At 36.7% G+C, this 17,853-nt stretch overlaps 1 protein-coding gene across 4 annotated transcripts in view; it reads left to right on the top strand.

The window, feature by feature from the left end:
• Window positions 1-267: 267 nt before the first annotated feature.
• PPP1R12A (protein phosphatase 1 regulatory subunit 12A) overlaps window positions 268-17,853 on the top strand; it is a 124,615-nt gene continuing 107,029 nt past the window's right edge. For 2 of the 4 annotated variants that reach the window (XM_087934502.1, XM_026699195.2), the window contains exon 1: window positions 268-741. In XM_087934502.1, the coding sequence (XP_087790628.1) occupies window positions 505-741 (237 nt within the window). In that variant the 5' untranslated portion in view covers window positions 268-504. The remainder of the gene's footprint in view (window positions 742-17,853) is intronic. The other 2 variants (XM_087934504.1, XM_087934503.1) reach the window with 1 other exon arrangement.

The raw sequence follows: 17,853 nt of genomic DNA, 5'->3' as shown, positions 1-17,853 counted from the left end.
AGTGAGCTGAAAGTGTCTGCCTTATCGCGGTGACCTTTAAGATACCTCGAGACTATCCACAGCTTTGCTATCCGAGAGCAGCGGGTTTTCCCACTCGGTAAAAGGTTCTGTGAGGCTGCGCTCCCGACCGCCTTAACAGAAGCCCCCCTCGAGATCTCATCGCCAACGGTCCATTAAAAGTAAACTTCACGCGCGGCCGCCGCGTCTCTTCTAAAATATCGCGAGATTCTGTTAAGGAAGCCGGGCGCTTCACTTTTCCCTCTTTTTCCTCTTAGCTCCGCTAGCCGGCCGAGCGCGAGATAGGCGCGCGGGCAGCGCAGGGCGGCGTTTTGGTGCGCTGGGAGTGGGGCGGGGGAGCAAAGGAGCGAGCATTCGGCCGCGCGAGGTTCTGTGGGATACAGGCGGTGCTCTGCTTCTCCGCCTCCTGCTGGGTGCGGAGCGGCTCCGCTGAAGCAAAGGAGCTAGCGAAAGGCAGGGAGAAAAGGGACGAGACCCGACTAGGGCATGAAGATGGCGGACGCCAAGCAGAAACGGAATGAGCAGCTGAAGCGCTGGATCGGCTCCGAGACGGACCAGGAGCCGCCCGTGGTCAAGCGCAAGAAGACCAAGGTGAAGTTCGACGACAGCGCCGTCTTCCTGGCTGCCTGTTCGAGCGGCGACACCGAGGAAGTGCTGCGCCTGTTGGAGCGCGGCGCCGACATCAACTACGCGAATGTGGACGGCTTCGCGGCACTGCACCAGGTCTGTGTCTCCTTGTCCCATTTCTCCGGGGCAGGGCTTCAGGAGCTTCTGCTGGGAAGGAGGAGGCTCTGCCGCCCGGGATGAGATTGAGGCCTGCTTCTTTCTTCCACCTAGGATAGTCTGGCTAGGGTGCTTCCGGAACTTCTCGCCTTTGGGCGCCTTGAGAGGAGGGCTGTGCCCGGCGTCGGAACCTGCCTTCCTGCCCCCCCTCCCGACTTTTAGTGGGGAGCTAGCCCGGCTGTTGAACATCCTTGTTTGGGTCCCAGGGATGTTGGGTTCTGCTGGCTAAGCTGTACCTGCTGATAAGGCCGGGCCTTGCCTTTCCCCCAAGAGACAGGAGCATTTGGTGGTCGCCTTTTCTTTCCTTCGCTGCCCTAGGGCTTCAGAGAGACTTAGTTCTTCTAGAAAAGGGGGACAGATGAAGAATGGAGAACTCCCCCAAGCTTTTCTTTTTTACAGGGCTAAGGACGAGGCGAGTCCTTTCACGAAGGAGGTAACTTCGTGAAGTGATGGGGGGTGATCACCATTGCTAGAGTGGGAAAATTTAGGGGTTGTCCTTAATGGCTGGCTGCAGATGAGTTGAACGCCTAAACACATCCCTACTAAATGCTGCTCTTAATTTGTTAAAGTTGCTGCTTGGTGTTTTTTTTTTCCCTGGTGGTGACTCTACATTATGGAATATGAACTCGAACCCATTACTCGGACCCTTTCTATTATTTATGGAAAGTTATAAAATCATTACTACAAATTAAAATAGGTTTTTTCTCGCAAGAGTTCCAGAAATGACAGTTGAGGAAGGATGAGAAATAAACTGATTCTGAAATGTTCTCAAAATGGATGCTTTGGGGACATTTAAGTTTTATAGGAGTCTGACTGGAATCTCAGATGTTAGCCAAATAAGGAAAGACTGTGGCAATCCCTAGATAATGTTGGATGCTTGAGTTGATGTAGATTTTATTAACAGACCAGGAGAAATAATAACATTATAAACTCACTTTGTGTATATATGTATTTATACCTTAAAAAACAAGTTAATTACTTCAACAGCTTGATTTTTGTTTAGCAGGGTTGTAGTCTTAGTAGTTCCTTAAAGATGTAGTAATTAGGATATCTTTAGGGACTAGAAAAAGTGCATTTTGCAGTATACTAACAAGTATTGCTTTATTAAGCTATGAAACAGATTTCAATTTAGTCCGTACTTAAAAATCTTGATGATGACACTGGGAAGAAGAAAGCTTTCATGGATAAGTTGATTCAAGGTAGTTGAACACATATATGTTGTGCCCTTAGTATTATGCAAGATTTATAATGGATCTTGTCTTTTGAATTAAATCCACTCTTCTTCTGATATAATTTAATTAGTTTAAATATATATACATGTCATATTTACAAAATGAATTGAACAGTATTCTAGATTGCCACTTTTGTTTTAAAGCTAAGTAATGATGTTCTCATTTTCTACATAGTAGTGTTAGACTTTATTAGCTTACGCAGTACTGAGAGTAAGCCCACTCTAGAGTATACATGTAATAGAATTTCATATTTGGTCTTTCTTGCTAGTTAGGATTTTATTGAGAAAACAGTATTACAAATACTTTCTTGTTATGTGATAGAAGAAAAAAAAGTTTTGTGAATATGAAGAAGACTAAAAAAACATTACAATCCTTAGGACCTATATCATTCTTATTCCTCAAGGCTTCTCAAGAAATTAGCAAATTTATGCAAACCTTAAGGCTGAGGAACTGATGTTACATTAAAACCCATAAGAGGAAAAAAAAATGGGAAAAAATCTTTTCTCCCCTTTTGTGACATGAGCTTGGCAGGCTTATTTTTTTTAGTTTTTTCTGTCTTTGCATTATATCCTATTATTTGGTTACATAGTTCGGTACATTTGGAATTTCATGAATCATGTACATTATTTATTAAGGCAATGATGACATACATTATAAAAATTGGCCTAGCAATAACAGAATTTCTGCTATCTTGCAAAAGAGGAATAAAGAAGACCTAATTCAAAAGGCAGAGTCATTCAAGTCAAGTTGGCTACATGAAAAAACACATGTGTACATTTGTGTTTTTTTACAACAGTATAGCTGTTTCCTTCTGGGTTGTTTTTTGACTTCCTAGAATAGTTGGCAATCCTCCAACCAAATGTTAACTTGATCTAGCCTTGTTTAATTTTTTTTAAAAATCACATGAACTTTGTTAAGCTCTACTTTCACACACAGGATTTCAGAATGTAAGGGATTCAAGATTTACTATTTTAAAACTCAATTATAATCTGGCATATAGAAGACATAGTGATTAAGAAAATGATACCTGACTACAATTGAGATAGACATATATTCAGGGAGATAGCCATTTATGTTTAAACTGTTTAGCACATTCAGTGGTAAAAAATGTTGTGAATTGTGCCTTGAAGCAAAGTGTTGATGGTATAAAGGCATGTATTATAATGCTTGCTTAGAAAACAACTATTATATTTGTCCCAGCTGAAGTTCTCTTTAAGAGCATTGTGTTATACTAGTCACTAGGTTGGAAGCTACAGAAGCAAAGAATGTTTTGGGAGTGTATTGTGCAATAATTGTAACCTATTTCTTGAAAAAGTGTTCTGGGTTTGCAAATACAGTTGAGATTCTGATTAGACGTGAACATGACTATCTAATAGGTTAGATTCTGAGAAAAATGTAAATGAATTATATATTAATATATAATATTAAATGTTATATTAAATATTTCCCTTTTGGAGCTTCTCTGTGCCTATATGCATTAGGCTGCATGAGACTCTGTTCACATACATTGCTAAGTCAGTGTGCTAATCCATAGTTATCTATTTCAAGTGGGTTTGAAAAAAAAAAGCCAAAAGCAAATAAACCTTATTGGAGCTTGGCATTTTTTATGAACTAGACCATGTTCATTGGCAGGATAGATAATAGTTTTATTTATATTCATTCCAATTTGGGACTTACCCTGTATAGATAGCAATGCTGAGTCAGTAGAAATGGAACAGATTAGAGTGATACTTTGAAACGTTTGACCATGAAACAGTGAAATAACAATTCATAGTTTGTATAACTTGCTTTATAATTAACAGGTCAAGCTCTGTTTTTATTTATTAAATTTAGATTGCTGTCCATCTCACATGAAATTTAGATTTTATATGTTATGATAAGAAATCACAGGACCCCACTATTACAATTTTTTCGATTTTTGAATACTTAATGAAAAACATATCACCTATGCAATTATTTCATTTTGTGCTGTTTGCTATGTATATGAGGAGATAATAAGATGCTGGTTGCTTTAATGGTGGTAGCATACTAGTGAATTGCATTTGTTTGAAAAATATTAAAGCTAAATGTTTTTGCTTGTAAGTTATATTGATTTGAAATAGTATGTATATGTTACACTGATTGATATAAGTTAGGGTTATAACTTAACTCTATATCCTGCAGAGTTATTTTCTTAACTCTACAGGATATCTACTACAAAATATCTGCTATTAAGACTCAGTAAGCTTATCACTAATCAATAGCCTTCATATCAAATTATGTTAAATATGAACTTATATGTAGTTCCATTGAGTCTGATAACTACAGCATTACGGCTCAAGGTTGACTCAGCTTTCCATCCTTCTGAGATCTGTAAAATGAGGACCCATATGGTGACTTTGTAAACTGCTTAGAGAGGACCGCTTAGAGAGTGCTCTAAAGCACTGTGAAGCAGTATATAAGTCTAAGTGCTATTAACTATATCAAGAATCATATACAGAGTTCTTATTAGTTCTTCTATTGCAATAATGTCTGTTTTACATAAGACAGGATAGGAATAACTGAGCAGTTCAGAAAAAAAAAGAATGGGGAGTTAGTGTTGGGAGTACTCTTTCTGTGTGTACCTATAAAATCAGATATGGAACTGTGCTATTTTAAATATCAGCCATCTTCTTCATAACAGATTTTTTTTCCAAAAGTGAAAAAGTAGAGTTTCTAAACATTTGGTTTTATCATATAGATTAGGTACTCTAGAAAAGTCCAAATACTAATATATTTGTAATTTTAATATTCATTACTGTAAATAAATTATGGAGGAATAATTTAGTTTTGACTAAGCAGTTTATTCTCAGAGTAACTTTATTCTAATGGTTTAAGCATATATAAATATAGCAGTAGAAAAATAAATGTCAAGTTTAGATTTTTATCATTTACTATTGACACTTGTATTATTTTTCATTTTTAATGTAATAATAGTACCGTGTTTCTCATATAATAAGGCTGGGTCTTATTTATTTTTGAGCCCTGAAAAAAATGGCTAGGCCGTCTTTTCGGGGGTGACTTAATTCCCCCCATTGCATCTTTGGGCAGGTGGGCGGTGACGGCTTGGATGTTGACCTCGACGTTGGTGGGGCACTTCGTATCGGGGTCAAGGCAGGCAGCACCATATCCGGGTGTGCAACAAAAGTACTTCTTAACGGCAAGCCCCCCCCCCACCATTCTCCCCCATTTCGCATGTTTTAATGTAGGCTTTAATTTGGGGGGGAGGGGCTTGATTTCATTTCATGCCTATAAAACATGCTGGGACTTCCTGTTGGGGGAGGCAGTATTGTTGGAGAAACAGGGTAGTAGTAGAAGCAGAAGGGGCTGGAGGTAGATACAGCCTTTTAAATTAACTTCCAAAGTATCCTATTTTACCTTATATATGTATCCCATCTAGAAAGTGTCCATCTCCTCACAGAACAATTACTGGTATGTGCTTTGCTTTAAATGTGTACCACCAAAATCTTTATTGGAAATTGGAAACTGAATTAATTTTCATTTATCTCAGGATTTCAGCAATTTTATTTACTATTTTTTAAGTATGGGTTGGATGAACACCTTGGTTTTAAAGCTGGAAAAAATAATTCCATCATTTTAGAAATGATGTCCAAATTTTAGGCTTTAAAATTATACTTTTCAGCAAAAGTGCAATCTCATTTTTAGAATGAGATCTTATTGCTGTATTAAGTAAGATTGTTTTTTTTTCTGTCATATAAAAATAATTCAGAAACTTACTTTGGAATGTTTATTGTGCCCCAACTACGGCTTCAGGGGTCACAAATTATTTTACTTTTTACTTTTTATATTTTATTGATTGATTGATTAACTTTGTCTGTGCCCACCTCATCAAGCAATTTGGAGCTGCTTTTTCATGATCTGGAATGGAGAAGACAAGGTCGTTTGGATGTTCCAAGAACTCTTAAGTATACTAAAGTTGTAAGGTAAAACAACAGGTTCTTTGAGGGTAAAAAAATAAAGGCTTTTGTAAGATTGTAATATCAGAAAGGTCTTTCTACTGAATGAAGGAAAAATAGATGAATGTTGTGGCTTCTACAACCACAGAATAACTGGAAACCCATATTAACCTAAGCAATCATTAATTGAAGAAGCAAAATTGGATGCTTTCAAAAGACTATATTGTAAACCATGATTTACTAAGGCTGTGTTCATATGTTATGCTAAGCTAAAAGCAATAAGAAATATATCATGGCTATAGACAAATAAAATCAAATCAAATAATTATCTGTGTCTATGCATATTTAGGGTGGGCTAAATAACTTACAGTCATTTGCATCTCAGTATATATATAGTAGAACTAGCTGATCTGCAAGAATACTGATAGTCCTTGCTTAATGGCAGTAATTGGGATCATCAGCTCTGCATTTGCAGCAGTCCCCATTGCTGTCATTAGGCAAATCCTGCATAGTCACAGCATCCTGTAGCCACATGATTGTCATTCACAACCTCTTTCTGGATTCCCATAGACTTTACTTGTCAGAAGCCAGCAGAAAAGCCTTGAAATGGCAACCTTGTGGCCATGGGATGCTGTGATATTGTAATTGTGAACTAGTTGCCAAGCATATGAATCACGGTCATTGACTGCAGAAACACTGCAATGGCTGCAACTGCAAGCTATCATAAGTCTACCTAATTCCACACTCTCGCAACTTTAAACAATCACTTAAACATTTATATTAACTCCAAAATTATTTCATGTTGAAAACTGAATAGCTGCTCCAAAAAAGTAAGTAATCTGATTTCATATTCATAATGGAAGATTTTAAGATGGATATTTCAGGGAATATATACAATGAAAATTGAAGTATAATAAACTCATAGTATGACTGAGAAAAGTAGTACACTTCAGTAAACAAATTGAATCAGTTATTAAAATGCCCACAGTTTGTATACAATACTCATATAGTCCTACCAAAACAGGGATGAATGTAGGCTGATACATAAAGCTAGCACAAATGTGTCTTGATTCTTATATAAAAAGAGGCACACTATAACATTTTCTTGAGAGTATAAGTTTACGTATATTGTATAATCCTGGTGGACGAATAAGTATATATATGTACATTTTTCTTCTATACAGATGTAATAATGTTTCAGAAAAATATTTCTTGGTAGAACAGTTCATATATCCTTTTTTGTTTGGAGATAAAATTAAATTATCTTCATGTTCTACTATACATCAAATATATAGAATATATGTGAAATGTATATGAAAAACTATGTAGAAAGAGAAAATTCAAAAGAAAAGACATGTCTGTCATCATTAGTAATAAGTATAGTGTTACAGTTTAGTTGTGTTCATTAATACTAACTTAGGAAGCAGTTTAATTAACTAGCTCAGTGTAAATGAATCTTCCAAATTATTTCAAGAAATGTAAATTCTAAATGGAACACTGCTAATTTAAAGGTTCACAACTTTCTTTAATTATTTGCATATATGCCACACTATTGCATTCAAGTATTCAAATCTTTACTACCATAACTGTTTTGCTGATTTTATTAACCATAAAAAGGCAACTCTAAGAGAGTTACAAAGCAGTAGAACTTGTAGTAAGCAGTGCATGTTCTGATGTTATCTGGTAGGCGGAGACATTCCAAGTTGTCATGTATTGCTAGATACATTCCTGAAATGACAGTCAGTGGAAACTCTGGCGTAGAATAGAGGTTTTCCTCAGCTGTCACCATCTTTAGTAGCATGTCAGTATATTGTTAGAACAACAAGGAAATATATCTCATTTGTATTTGTGGCCAAATATCCTTGAATAGCAAGAAAGTAATGTAGTAATTCTGAGCATCACCAACAAATGTAGTTTCTTATGTTCTGAGAACTCCATGGGGAGATCCTGAGTGTAAGATTAGGGGAAAAAAATCAGTTAGCCTCTCTGAAAGAAGGGGAACAAAACACAAACTTGTTATACCTCCAGATTCCATAAAGAATGTATTAATGAAAGTTTCACTGTATTGGAGATTTTTCATGTAACATGTCATAAAATAAGTATAACACTGCAGTTCTGGAATCTAATGGTTAACAGATAATCAGAGTTGGAAGGGACCTTGTAGATCATCTAGTCCAACCTCCCGCCCAAGCAGGAGACCCTACACCATTTCTGAGAGATGGCAGTCCAATCTCTTCTTGAAAGTCTCAACTGATGGCGCTCCCACAACTTCCAGGGGCAAGCTGTTCCATTAGTTGATTGTTCTCACTGTCAGAAAGTTTCTCCTTATTTCCAGGTTAAATCTCTCCTTGTTCAGTTTCCATCCATTATTCCTTGTCTGGCCTACAGGCGCTTTAGAAAATAGTTTGACCCCTTCCTCCCTGTGGCAGCTCCTCAAATATTGGAAGACCTATCATGTCTCCCCTGGTTCTTCTATGTGTCAGTAGTAAGTTCTAGTAGTAAGCTGCATTTAGTGAGGCTTAGTCCTAGAAAAATACATGGGCAGTAAATATTGATTGAATATATATACCCAAATTTCTAGTTGGCATTGTATTTTGGGTTCATTTGTATTGTAAATGGTTATATATTCACATTGAACAAATTCACTACCATTTACAATACAAATGAACCCAAAATACAATGCCAACTAGAAATTTGGGTAAACTGTTGTCCACAGGAGGCAACCATGTACCCAGTCTCCATTAGGTTCTCACATATGTGGCAAACAGTGACCATCCATATCCAATTTCACTGCGAGGAGGCGGTAGTGAAGATATCTCGGAGCCAGACCATATTGGCCTTTGAATCTGGAAGCCAATGTAATACCTGCAATACATCTGTTGCAGCTTTTATTTATCAGCAGATGGGTTGCTGTATTTTGCATGATATAGTTTCTAGATAGCCTTGTGCATTGTAAAGCAGCCTCATGAAAATAAAGGCTTGAATTAATGTTACTAGACCTTCCAACCCAAATAGGCAACAGCTGGTATTTCAGCCAAAATGAGACAAAGGAACCCATGGCCATAATATCTGTCTGCAAATCTAGCAGTAGCTGTGAGTCCAAAAAGATGCCCAGGTCACAGACTACTCCTGAAGAGGAATTCTCGCCATCCACAATTAAAGCCAAAGCAGACAGAAGGCCAAATGGTTTCTAGACAAATAAAAACTATAAAGTTGGGCATAGTAAAGTTCCAATTCCATGTAACTACTTGACTGAGCAGATCATGTTGCTTGTATTAATGTTTAAGTGGTTATGATTATACTCTTGTAATTACTTTTTTGGTTGAAATAAGTAATTGCTTTGGATAGTAGAACACCAATTTCAATGCTTTGTAATATGGATCATATATTGGTTAAAAATACATTGGTGAAATATTGATAAATATGTTTACATGCTTTCGTAAGACTTTTCCCTAAAGAATAGTAAGTCACAAAATGAAAATAATATTATTGCTCATCTGCTGTAGACATATTTTCAAATACATAAGAATATAAAAAGAGCTCTCAGAATAGAATAGAATTCTTTATTGGCCAAATGTGATTGGACACACAAGGAATTTGTCTTGGTGCATATGCTCTCTGTACATAAAAGAAAAGATACATTTGTCAAACCATAGGCCAGTCTATTTCAACTTGTACCAAAGTTCTGTATATGTAATTGCTGGGAAATTCATAAATTTGCACTGGAGGGCAGTAACCTTCTGCTGTCACTAACCTTATTCCCAGTGGCCAGTTTTTAAAACTTACTGCTTTTGATTTAGGAAATACTAAGCAACTATCATTATTAGCAGCTATTGTTGGTCTTATACTGCATGAATTTATTCCTTTTAAACTAGGTGTCATTGCTACAAGTATTAGTAGTGAATTCCACGATTTAAGTATGTGCTATATAAAAAGATTTCTTTTGAGTTCTTAATCTGCTTGTTTTATGTTTCAGTGAATGAGTTCAAAATCTATTGTTGTAAGAATGGGAAAAAACATTGTTCTCATTTCAAGTTATCTGTTAACTATCATGCATGCTTTTATAAAATCCTGTCATGTCTATCCATTATTATTCTTCATTTCAAGCTAAAGCCTCAATTTCTCTAACCTTTCAGGAAACCTATCTCAGCCTCCAGATAATTTTAGCTTCATATTTGTCATTTTAATCAGCTTTGTAATAACTTTATGATGGGTGATCAGAACCATATGAAGTACACCATTTGTGATATGACAATAGATTTATGCAAGGGCATTATTATATCAGCACTTTTATTTTTAATTCCATTCTTAATGATTCCAAGCATGGAATTTGGCTTTTGTATAACAGCTGAACATTTTCATCCACTATGACTCCAAAACCCTTTTTTTCATGTCATTGCCTGCTCAGATTCTATTATTTATATATGAAATTTAAATTTGGGGGAGAACAGTATTAGAATGCATACAAAGTGAAGGAGTGAGAATATAATTCACGCAAATTACAAATTTAATCTGTAAAACAGGGGTCTTCAAACTTGGCAGCTTTAAGACTTCAACTCCCAGAATTCCTCCTCCTCTCATGTCAGCTGAGGAATTCTGGGAGTTGAAGTCCACAAGTCTTAAACTTGCCAAGTTTGAAGACCCTTGCTGTAAAAGAAGATTGAGTAACAATAATTCTAGCTTGCCATACTTCAGATTTTTCTGAATTGCAGTTCTTGGAATTCACAGCAAACATGGAAGGTATCAGACTGGGAAAAGTTAATAGAAGATGAGACTATTTTATCTTGATCCAGAAGGTCTGTATTTATCATATTTTGCTACACGGTGCTATTGTGTGTGTATGTGCATGTGTATGTTTAACTTGAAAGTCTATTTTTAGTCGTTTTTTTGAACAGGTAGTTTAATCAAGCCTAAGACTGAAAGATGGTAAAATTTTACCTCTTTTAAGTAGAGTTTTCATTATTTTTCTAATTACCTCAATTTTTTATATGTCTCTGAGCTTTTAGAAGAAATTTGTAATCTGCTCACAGAACTATGGTCATTAAGTGGATTTAGGAAACTATAAGACTAACACTAACTATATTAATTTAAATTTTGTAAAGTAATAAAAGCAGGAAGACAAAAACAGAAAGGATGCTCTGTCTCTTGCTTTTTGTATGGAGTTCCTCTTTTATACTGTCTGGTCAGAAGCTTAGCTCATCTTTAAATATCATGTTGTTTTTATATTTAGAAGCAAAATAGTTCAAATTTTTGAGAATAATTTGCAGACTAAATTCCCATACTTGTTGGATGCTTTTCATCTTCATTAAGTTTGAATTGTTAGGTTCAATTCTTAACATCAACACTGTTGATATTAGCTAGCCAAACAAGATTTTCTTAATCTTTCTGTTTTTGTTCTCAGTAGTTAAGCAATGAATATGTAGTGGTTCAGTTAGAAGTTAAAACGTAACCGGAAATAATTGCCTAATTGTTCAGTATTGTATCAATCTTATTCATGTTCTTTTTCCCTTATGTTGGTGTTTTATATAGAGAAGCATTATTTTGCTTCTTCTTTCACTAAATATCAGATTTTCTTCAAAAAACTAAAAGACTGTACTTTGGAAAACATATCATTTATTGCTTTATATTATATTTATTGAATATTAAAAATTGATTTCAAAACAAGCAAACCATGAGTTAGGTTTTCAAGTATAAAACAAGTAGGCTCACATATTAGGCTAAGTCATTATTTAACTTTTTATTAAATATGTCATAATTTGCTACATTCTCACATTGCATTTTAAATCACAAACATCAAATTACAAATGGCTAACTTCACACATACTAGGTACAAACTAAAGAAAAAATTGTATGGCATCTAAATTCAGCCATTAGCTTGTGAAAAACAATTATTTTGGAAAAATTGCCTTTCTGTATTGAAGCAGACTGATTTCATTAAGCTTACTTTTATTAATTAAACTGGTGATAGATTCATAGCCTGAGGAACGAACCCAGAACTGTACTGGCAGAATACAGTAGAACAATTACTTCTAATGATCCAGACTGGATACTTCTGTTAATACATCCCAAAATAGCTAATAGCATCTTTAGCAGCAGCATGGCATACTCAGTTTGAGTTGTAATAGAATGTCTAGATCAGGGGTGTCAAACTCAATATCATTGAGAGCCGCATCAGGGTTGTGTTTGGACCTCAGTGGGCTGGGGCCAGAGCATGCCCAGGGGGCATGGTCATGGTGTGACACGGGACTCGTGTTGGGGGTGCACCTGTGGTGTCCAAGTGCTAAGGCAGGACTTCCCTGAGACCCTCTTTCATTCTCATTATACAGGTAATCCTCGAGTTATGAATGCAATAGAGCCTGCCAATTACATTCATATCCCAAGGATTTTTTTGATTGAATGACATTAAATGAGCATGATCACTCCCTGGTTTCCCCAATGCATTGTTAATCAAATGCACAGCTCATTAAATGCATAAGAAATATCTCAGAGTGGGGAAGAGCATGCGGGGCCTAGTGCTGCAGCAGGCCATCCAAGCCCTTCCCCAATCCACCGAGATACCTCATGTTCCCCTGGAGTCCCCACAATTGCTTCACCCTCATCCTGCCCTGCCGGGTCCCCACAGACTGGGCCTGCTTTTCTAGCAGTAGCTTTGCTTCCACTTACCCCCCCATTTCCCATGGATTACTTACTTTTTGAAAATCTCCAGAGCTCCAGAAGAGGCTGACTCACTGGCAGAGAAGCCAGAGTATTTTATTCAGATGATGGCAAAGCTGTAAGAATGTGAAATCTAAGGAAAACATTTTTACCAGCTTCTGAGTAAAAGACTTAGGCTGGGGCCCGGCCTGGGCCATAGCAGCCTCTTGCTTCAGGGATTGAGGCAGCAGCAGCAGCCAATCAATGAGGAGCTTGCTTCCTTTGTCTCATCAGGCTGAACTTCAAGCCCTTTGTTGATTGGCTGCTATGGCCCAATCTCTGAAGCTGCTGATTCAAGAAACTAGCCAGTCAGCAGCAAGCAGGAGGTTTCTCATTGCTGGCCAGACTGGCCCAAGTCTGCAGGCCCTCATGGCAGAGAAGCTGGCCTTTTATTCAGGTGGGAAAGCTGTTCTCCTTATCTCACCTTCTCTCAGTCTTCTGAATAAAAGACTTTGGCTTCTCTGCCACATGGGTCAGCCTCTTCTGGAACTCTTCAAAAAGTAATTACAGTAAAGGCATGGGAAATGGGATGGGAGGGCTGAATCTGGCCCACAGAGGATCGATTTTGGCCTGTAACAGGCCTAGAGAGGCCCACAGAGACTCCATTTTGGCCAGCAATGGACCAGGGAAGGCTTCTGGAGGCCCTAGTGGCCCATTTTGGCCAGCAGATGGCTGCAGGAGGCTGTCCAGGCCAAATATGGGCTGCGAGGGAGCCACTAGCAGAGGCGCTGTGGGCCTTGAGCTTGACACTCCTAGTTTAGATGCACTTCTACAAATCCAGGTCTCCACCATTCTATGCTTTTTTTTTCTTCTCAGATAAAATTTCAACCTACAAAACATCCTCAACTTAGGACCACAGTTCAGAGTTGAATTTCCATTGTTAAGTGATGTGGGTTGATAAGTTACTCATGCTCAATTTTATGATCTTTTTGCCCTATTAAGTGAATCACAGTGGTTGTTAAATGAATCACATGGTTGTTCAGTGAACTGGCTTCCCTATTGGAAATGGAGATCACCTGACCCCTGGAATTCTGTTACTGTTGTAAATAAATGCCAGTTGCCAAGTGCCCAAATTTTGATTATATGAATATAGATATGCTGCAACAGCCATAAGCGCATGGTTGTAAGTTACAACACTGACATAACTTTGAATAGTTGTAGATCAAGGACTAATCATTTCACTGTTCATGCATGTCTGTATTTTTTTTTTTTTTAATATTTGCATCTTCTAAAATGTTAGGTACCCTTCACAGCTTTGTATCATCTACCCCTTTGTGCAGATAATTGAAAATAGTGTTTATGGTCAGTTAGCCAATTATAAATTCATTTAACAGTTGGGTCATTTAAGACATAATTTACCTCTTTATTAATTAGAACTTCACGAGAGACTTTGTCAGATACTTCATTGATGTATATTATGGTAACAGCATTTCCTCAATCTATTAAGGTAGCAACTAAATAAAAAAAGGTTATAAGGTTAGACTGCTTTTCACTTATCATAAATTAAATGTGAATTAAATTTTGTGAATTGGATTCCTATTCAAATACACATTTTATAATAACAATTTATTGGAATTTCACCAGTTATCCTTGAATTTCCAAAAATAGTGGTTGTGAGAAGTATGGAAATTACCTTGAAAAAGAATGCAAGAATCATGAAATAAATAACTTAGCCTTGGGAAGGAAGAGTGGATAAGAAAGAAAATGCAGTATTGTAAGTTAACTCTGCCTACTGCCAGTAGTTCAATCCTGACTGGCTCAAGGTTGACTCAGCTTCCATCCTTCCGAGGTTGGAAAATGAGGACCCATATTGTTGGGGGAACAATATGCTGCTCTGCAAACAGTTTAGAGAGTGCTGTAAACTATAGTGGTATATAAGACAGCCTATCTGAGATTCCCTAAAATCAAAGTGAAGAATCAAGGTGGGATCATCTTGATTCTAACCACTGCCACCACGGACCCTACTTGTTATTTTCCCTTCTTGTTTCTTCTAAGCTGTAGTTCTATCATTTCACTGGTAACTAGATACAATCAGAGCTTTGTTTCACTTTGAAGTGACATTAAAACTTAAAAGACATTTTTCTTTCTCACTATCACCTACTAAGTATCAGTTCAACCTTTCCGTCTTTCAATAGACCTATAGCCTCTTTGCCTTTTATAAAATGAATATCTACAAACAAAAGAGAGCATATGTAACTCAAGTTTGAACTGTGCAGTTGTTGGTGCTCTCTGAGTTGGTTGTTCGCTTGCAGAAGTTTCATTACCCCAGCATGTAACTTCATCAGTGCTAATGCTGATGAAATCATGTGGTCAAGTAATGAAATGTCTGCAAGCAAGCAAGTAAACTCCACACCAACAACTCCACAGTATGTATATAAGTACAAATGTCTGTCCTATAAATCAGGGGTCTCCAACTTTAGCAACTTTAGGACTTGTGGACTTCAACTCCCAGAATTCCTTGATAAGCTTTGAGGGATTCTGGAAGTTGAAGTCCACAAGTCTTAAAGTTGCCAAGGTTGGGAGACCCCTGTTATAAATGACTTTTATGTTACTTCTTTGAACATTTTTGACAGGCCTTAACAGAATCTGCAGTTTATCCTGCAATAAAATCTATAGTTTCTGGCAGCTGTTCCTTTTAGGTATATGCCTTTGCTTCCACATTCTTTACATATTCATTTATATTAATATTTTAGATTGCTCTATGTGTATCTATGCTAGATTTTTTAAAATGTCTTCCATTTTTCATTCTAGTAGGAATTGTTTATATTGTACTTTCAATACCTTGTTTTGCAGGATTTCCCATTCTTAAGGGACTTTTCTCCTTCAGGATTTAAATAGTTTGGCTTTCACTCATTTTCTCTGAATTCATCAAAATCTGTTCTGTAATTCAGTATACGAGTCTAATTTTTCTCTTCCTCCTACTCTTGATCTTGATCTCAGGAATAACGTTATCCAATGTTCCAGAAATCTTTACTTTTCCCACCAATTATGCCTTGTTAGTGAGGGTAAAACACTACTTTGTTGCTAACAAAGTTATTAGCAAGACAGTAGAGGAATTTGTTGGACCTCTGACCTGTTGAGTTTCCAGTTCATGTTAGGGTAGTTAAAATCTTCTGTTGTCACTATAATACATTCCTTTGAAAGTTTGATCATCTAACATCATCAAAACATCCTCATCCATATTTTTGCTGTTCATCTAATCTATCATAAACTCTAATAACAATGTCACTTTTGTTTATCACTTTTAAGATTCTTATAAACATACTCAGGTTATCCATGCTATGATTCCTAGATTTCTGTTTTGGTATATGTTTCATTACATTCAACACAACTGCTGCTGCTTAGTTCCTTTTGAATAAATTATACCTTCAAGGGCTACCAGTAATAAATGTTATCCTGGTAAATTTTAATAGTGCTTATGACATCATATTTCTTCATCTTTGTTAGGATTTCAGATTCATTCTGTTTGTTTCCCATATTTTGTGCATTTTTGTAGAAACATTGAAATTGTGAATGGCTTTAGTACTGTAGTTTCTTAAACTGGCTTTGTTACTGTAATTTCCTGACAGTATCTAAGTTGGTCCTCTAATCTTGTGCTTTTGTTTTTGTTTCCTACATAAGTGCCCCAGTCCTTGATGGTATACTTACTGGGTTCCAAAACATTAAACTGAGCAAAGAAGTCCAAAGTGCATCCACCTAGTCAATTCTTACTGGCCAGACGGAAAATTGTAGGAGATCGTTTCAAATAAGCAGGCCCTCTTATATCTAGGGCTTTATTTATGATGATCAACACCTTGAATTGCATCTGGAAGCATACTGGCAACCAGAGCATCTTATGAAGCAGGGGTGTCATGTGAGCATGCCAACCATACTGGAAGTAGCTCCTACATCCATATCCCTAAATCCAGAAGGCTTGTTCTTTGCCTTAGGTGTTCATGAGCAAATTTTAATCCTGCCCTAATTTTCTTTCTTGTCAGCAAAGTTGACCTGGCACAAATCCCATTTAGATCTAACTTATGCTAATTTTGTTTAGTGGTAGACTAAAGCACTTTGACAGCAGTAGTGGTAAAATTATTTATAAGTCACATGATAAAATTCTGGGGTTTTAAAAAACTTCTTTCAGTATTTAGTGTTCTCCTCTTAGGATGAACTTGTGAAATGGTTTGGCCTGGGCAAGTTGAAAGTTGAAATCTTTTCCACTTGATGATTAATGTCCATCTGTTTGGCAATCTTTCTAAATAACTTACTAGACTCGTAGGCATCAACATCTTTAACTATCTTTCTGGAGGCACCAGAGAGCACTTGCAGTCTAGATACTATACATTTCAAGAACAAAGAGGAAACCAAATTAAATTGCTGGAGGTTTAAATAAGAAAAATTCCTCTCAAATTTTAACAATGCTCTAACCCAGGGTCTTCAAACTTGGCAAGTTTAAGACTTGTGGACTTCAACTCCCAGAATTCCTGAGCTAACATGACTGGAGGAGGAATTCTGGGAATTGAAGTCCACAAGTCTTAAAGCTGCCAAGTTTGAAGACCCCTGTAAACCATTTGCATTTGCTATTGACTTTAGGTATTTGAAACAGTGGTAAATGTAGGTGTGTACTTTTTCCATATTAAAAATTGATTTTTTAAAAATTTAAATTACACAACAGATTAATATTACATGTAAGTAAGAATTTTGTTCTCTCTCTCACTCTCTCTCCCCCTCTCTCCCCACTCCTTCCCACCCCTCTCTGTGTAGGCCACAAACATGACTAATATTCCTTTATTCCTATTGTCCCCACAACAACCCTGTGACTTTGGTTTGGCTGAGAGACAGTAACTGGCCCAAAATTATACAACCAACTTGCATGCCTAAGGAAAATGTAGTCCCCTGGTTTCTAGGACACCACTTTAACCACTAGATAAACCTGTCTCTTACTATACCCCTATACCTCCTATATTGTTAAAATGAATACAGATGAAGTATCTGTATGTTTAAATACATTGAAAATGTCAAAAATTTTACTGGGTGTACTTTTTCACATGATTGTGGTTTTTTTTGTTTTGTATTTTCTAATAAAGTAAATTCTATGTTAAATACAGCTTTATGACTCCTTTTTTTTTCGGGGGATTTCATCTGGTATTATAGTTAAGGCTCTTTAGGTTTAAGGATTAATAATGTTGCCAGAATAGTAACATATTCATTAT

This window comes from Pseudonaja textilis, chromosome 5 (genome assembly GCF_049901715.1).
Source record: "Pseudonaja textilis isolate UNSWEBS1 chromosome 5, rPseTex1.2, whole genome shotgun sequence".
Taxonomy (NCBI): Eukaryota; Metazoa; Chordata; class Lepidosauria; order Squamata; family Elapidae; genus Pseudonaja; species Pseudonaja textilis.
This window is presented reverse-complemented; position numbering and strand designations above follow the sequence as displayed.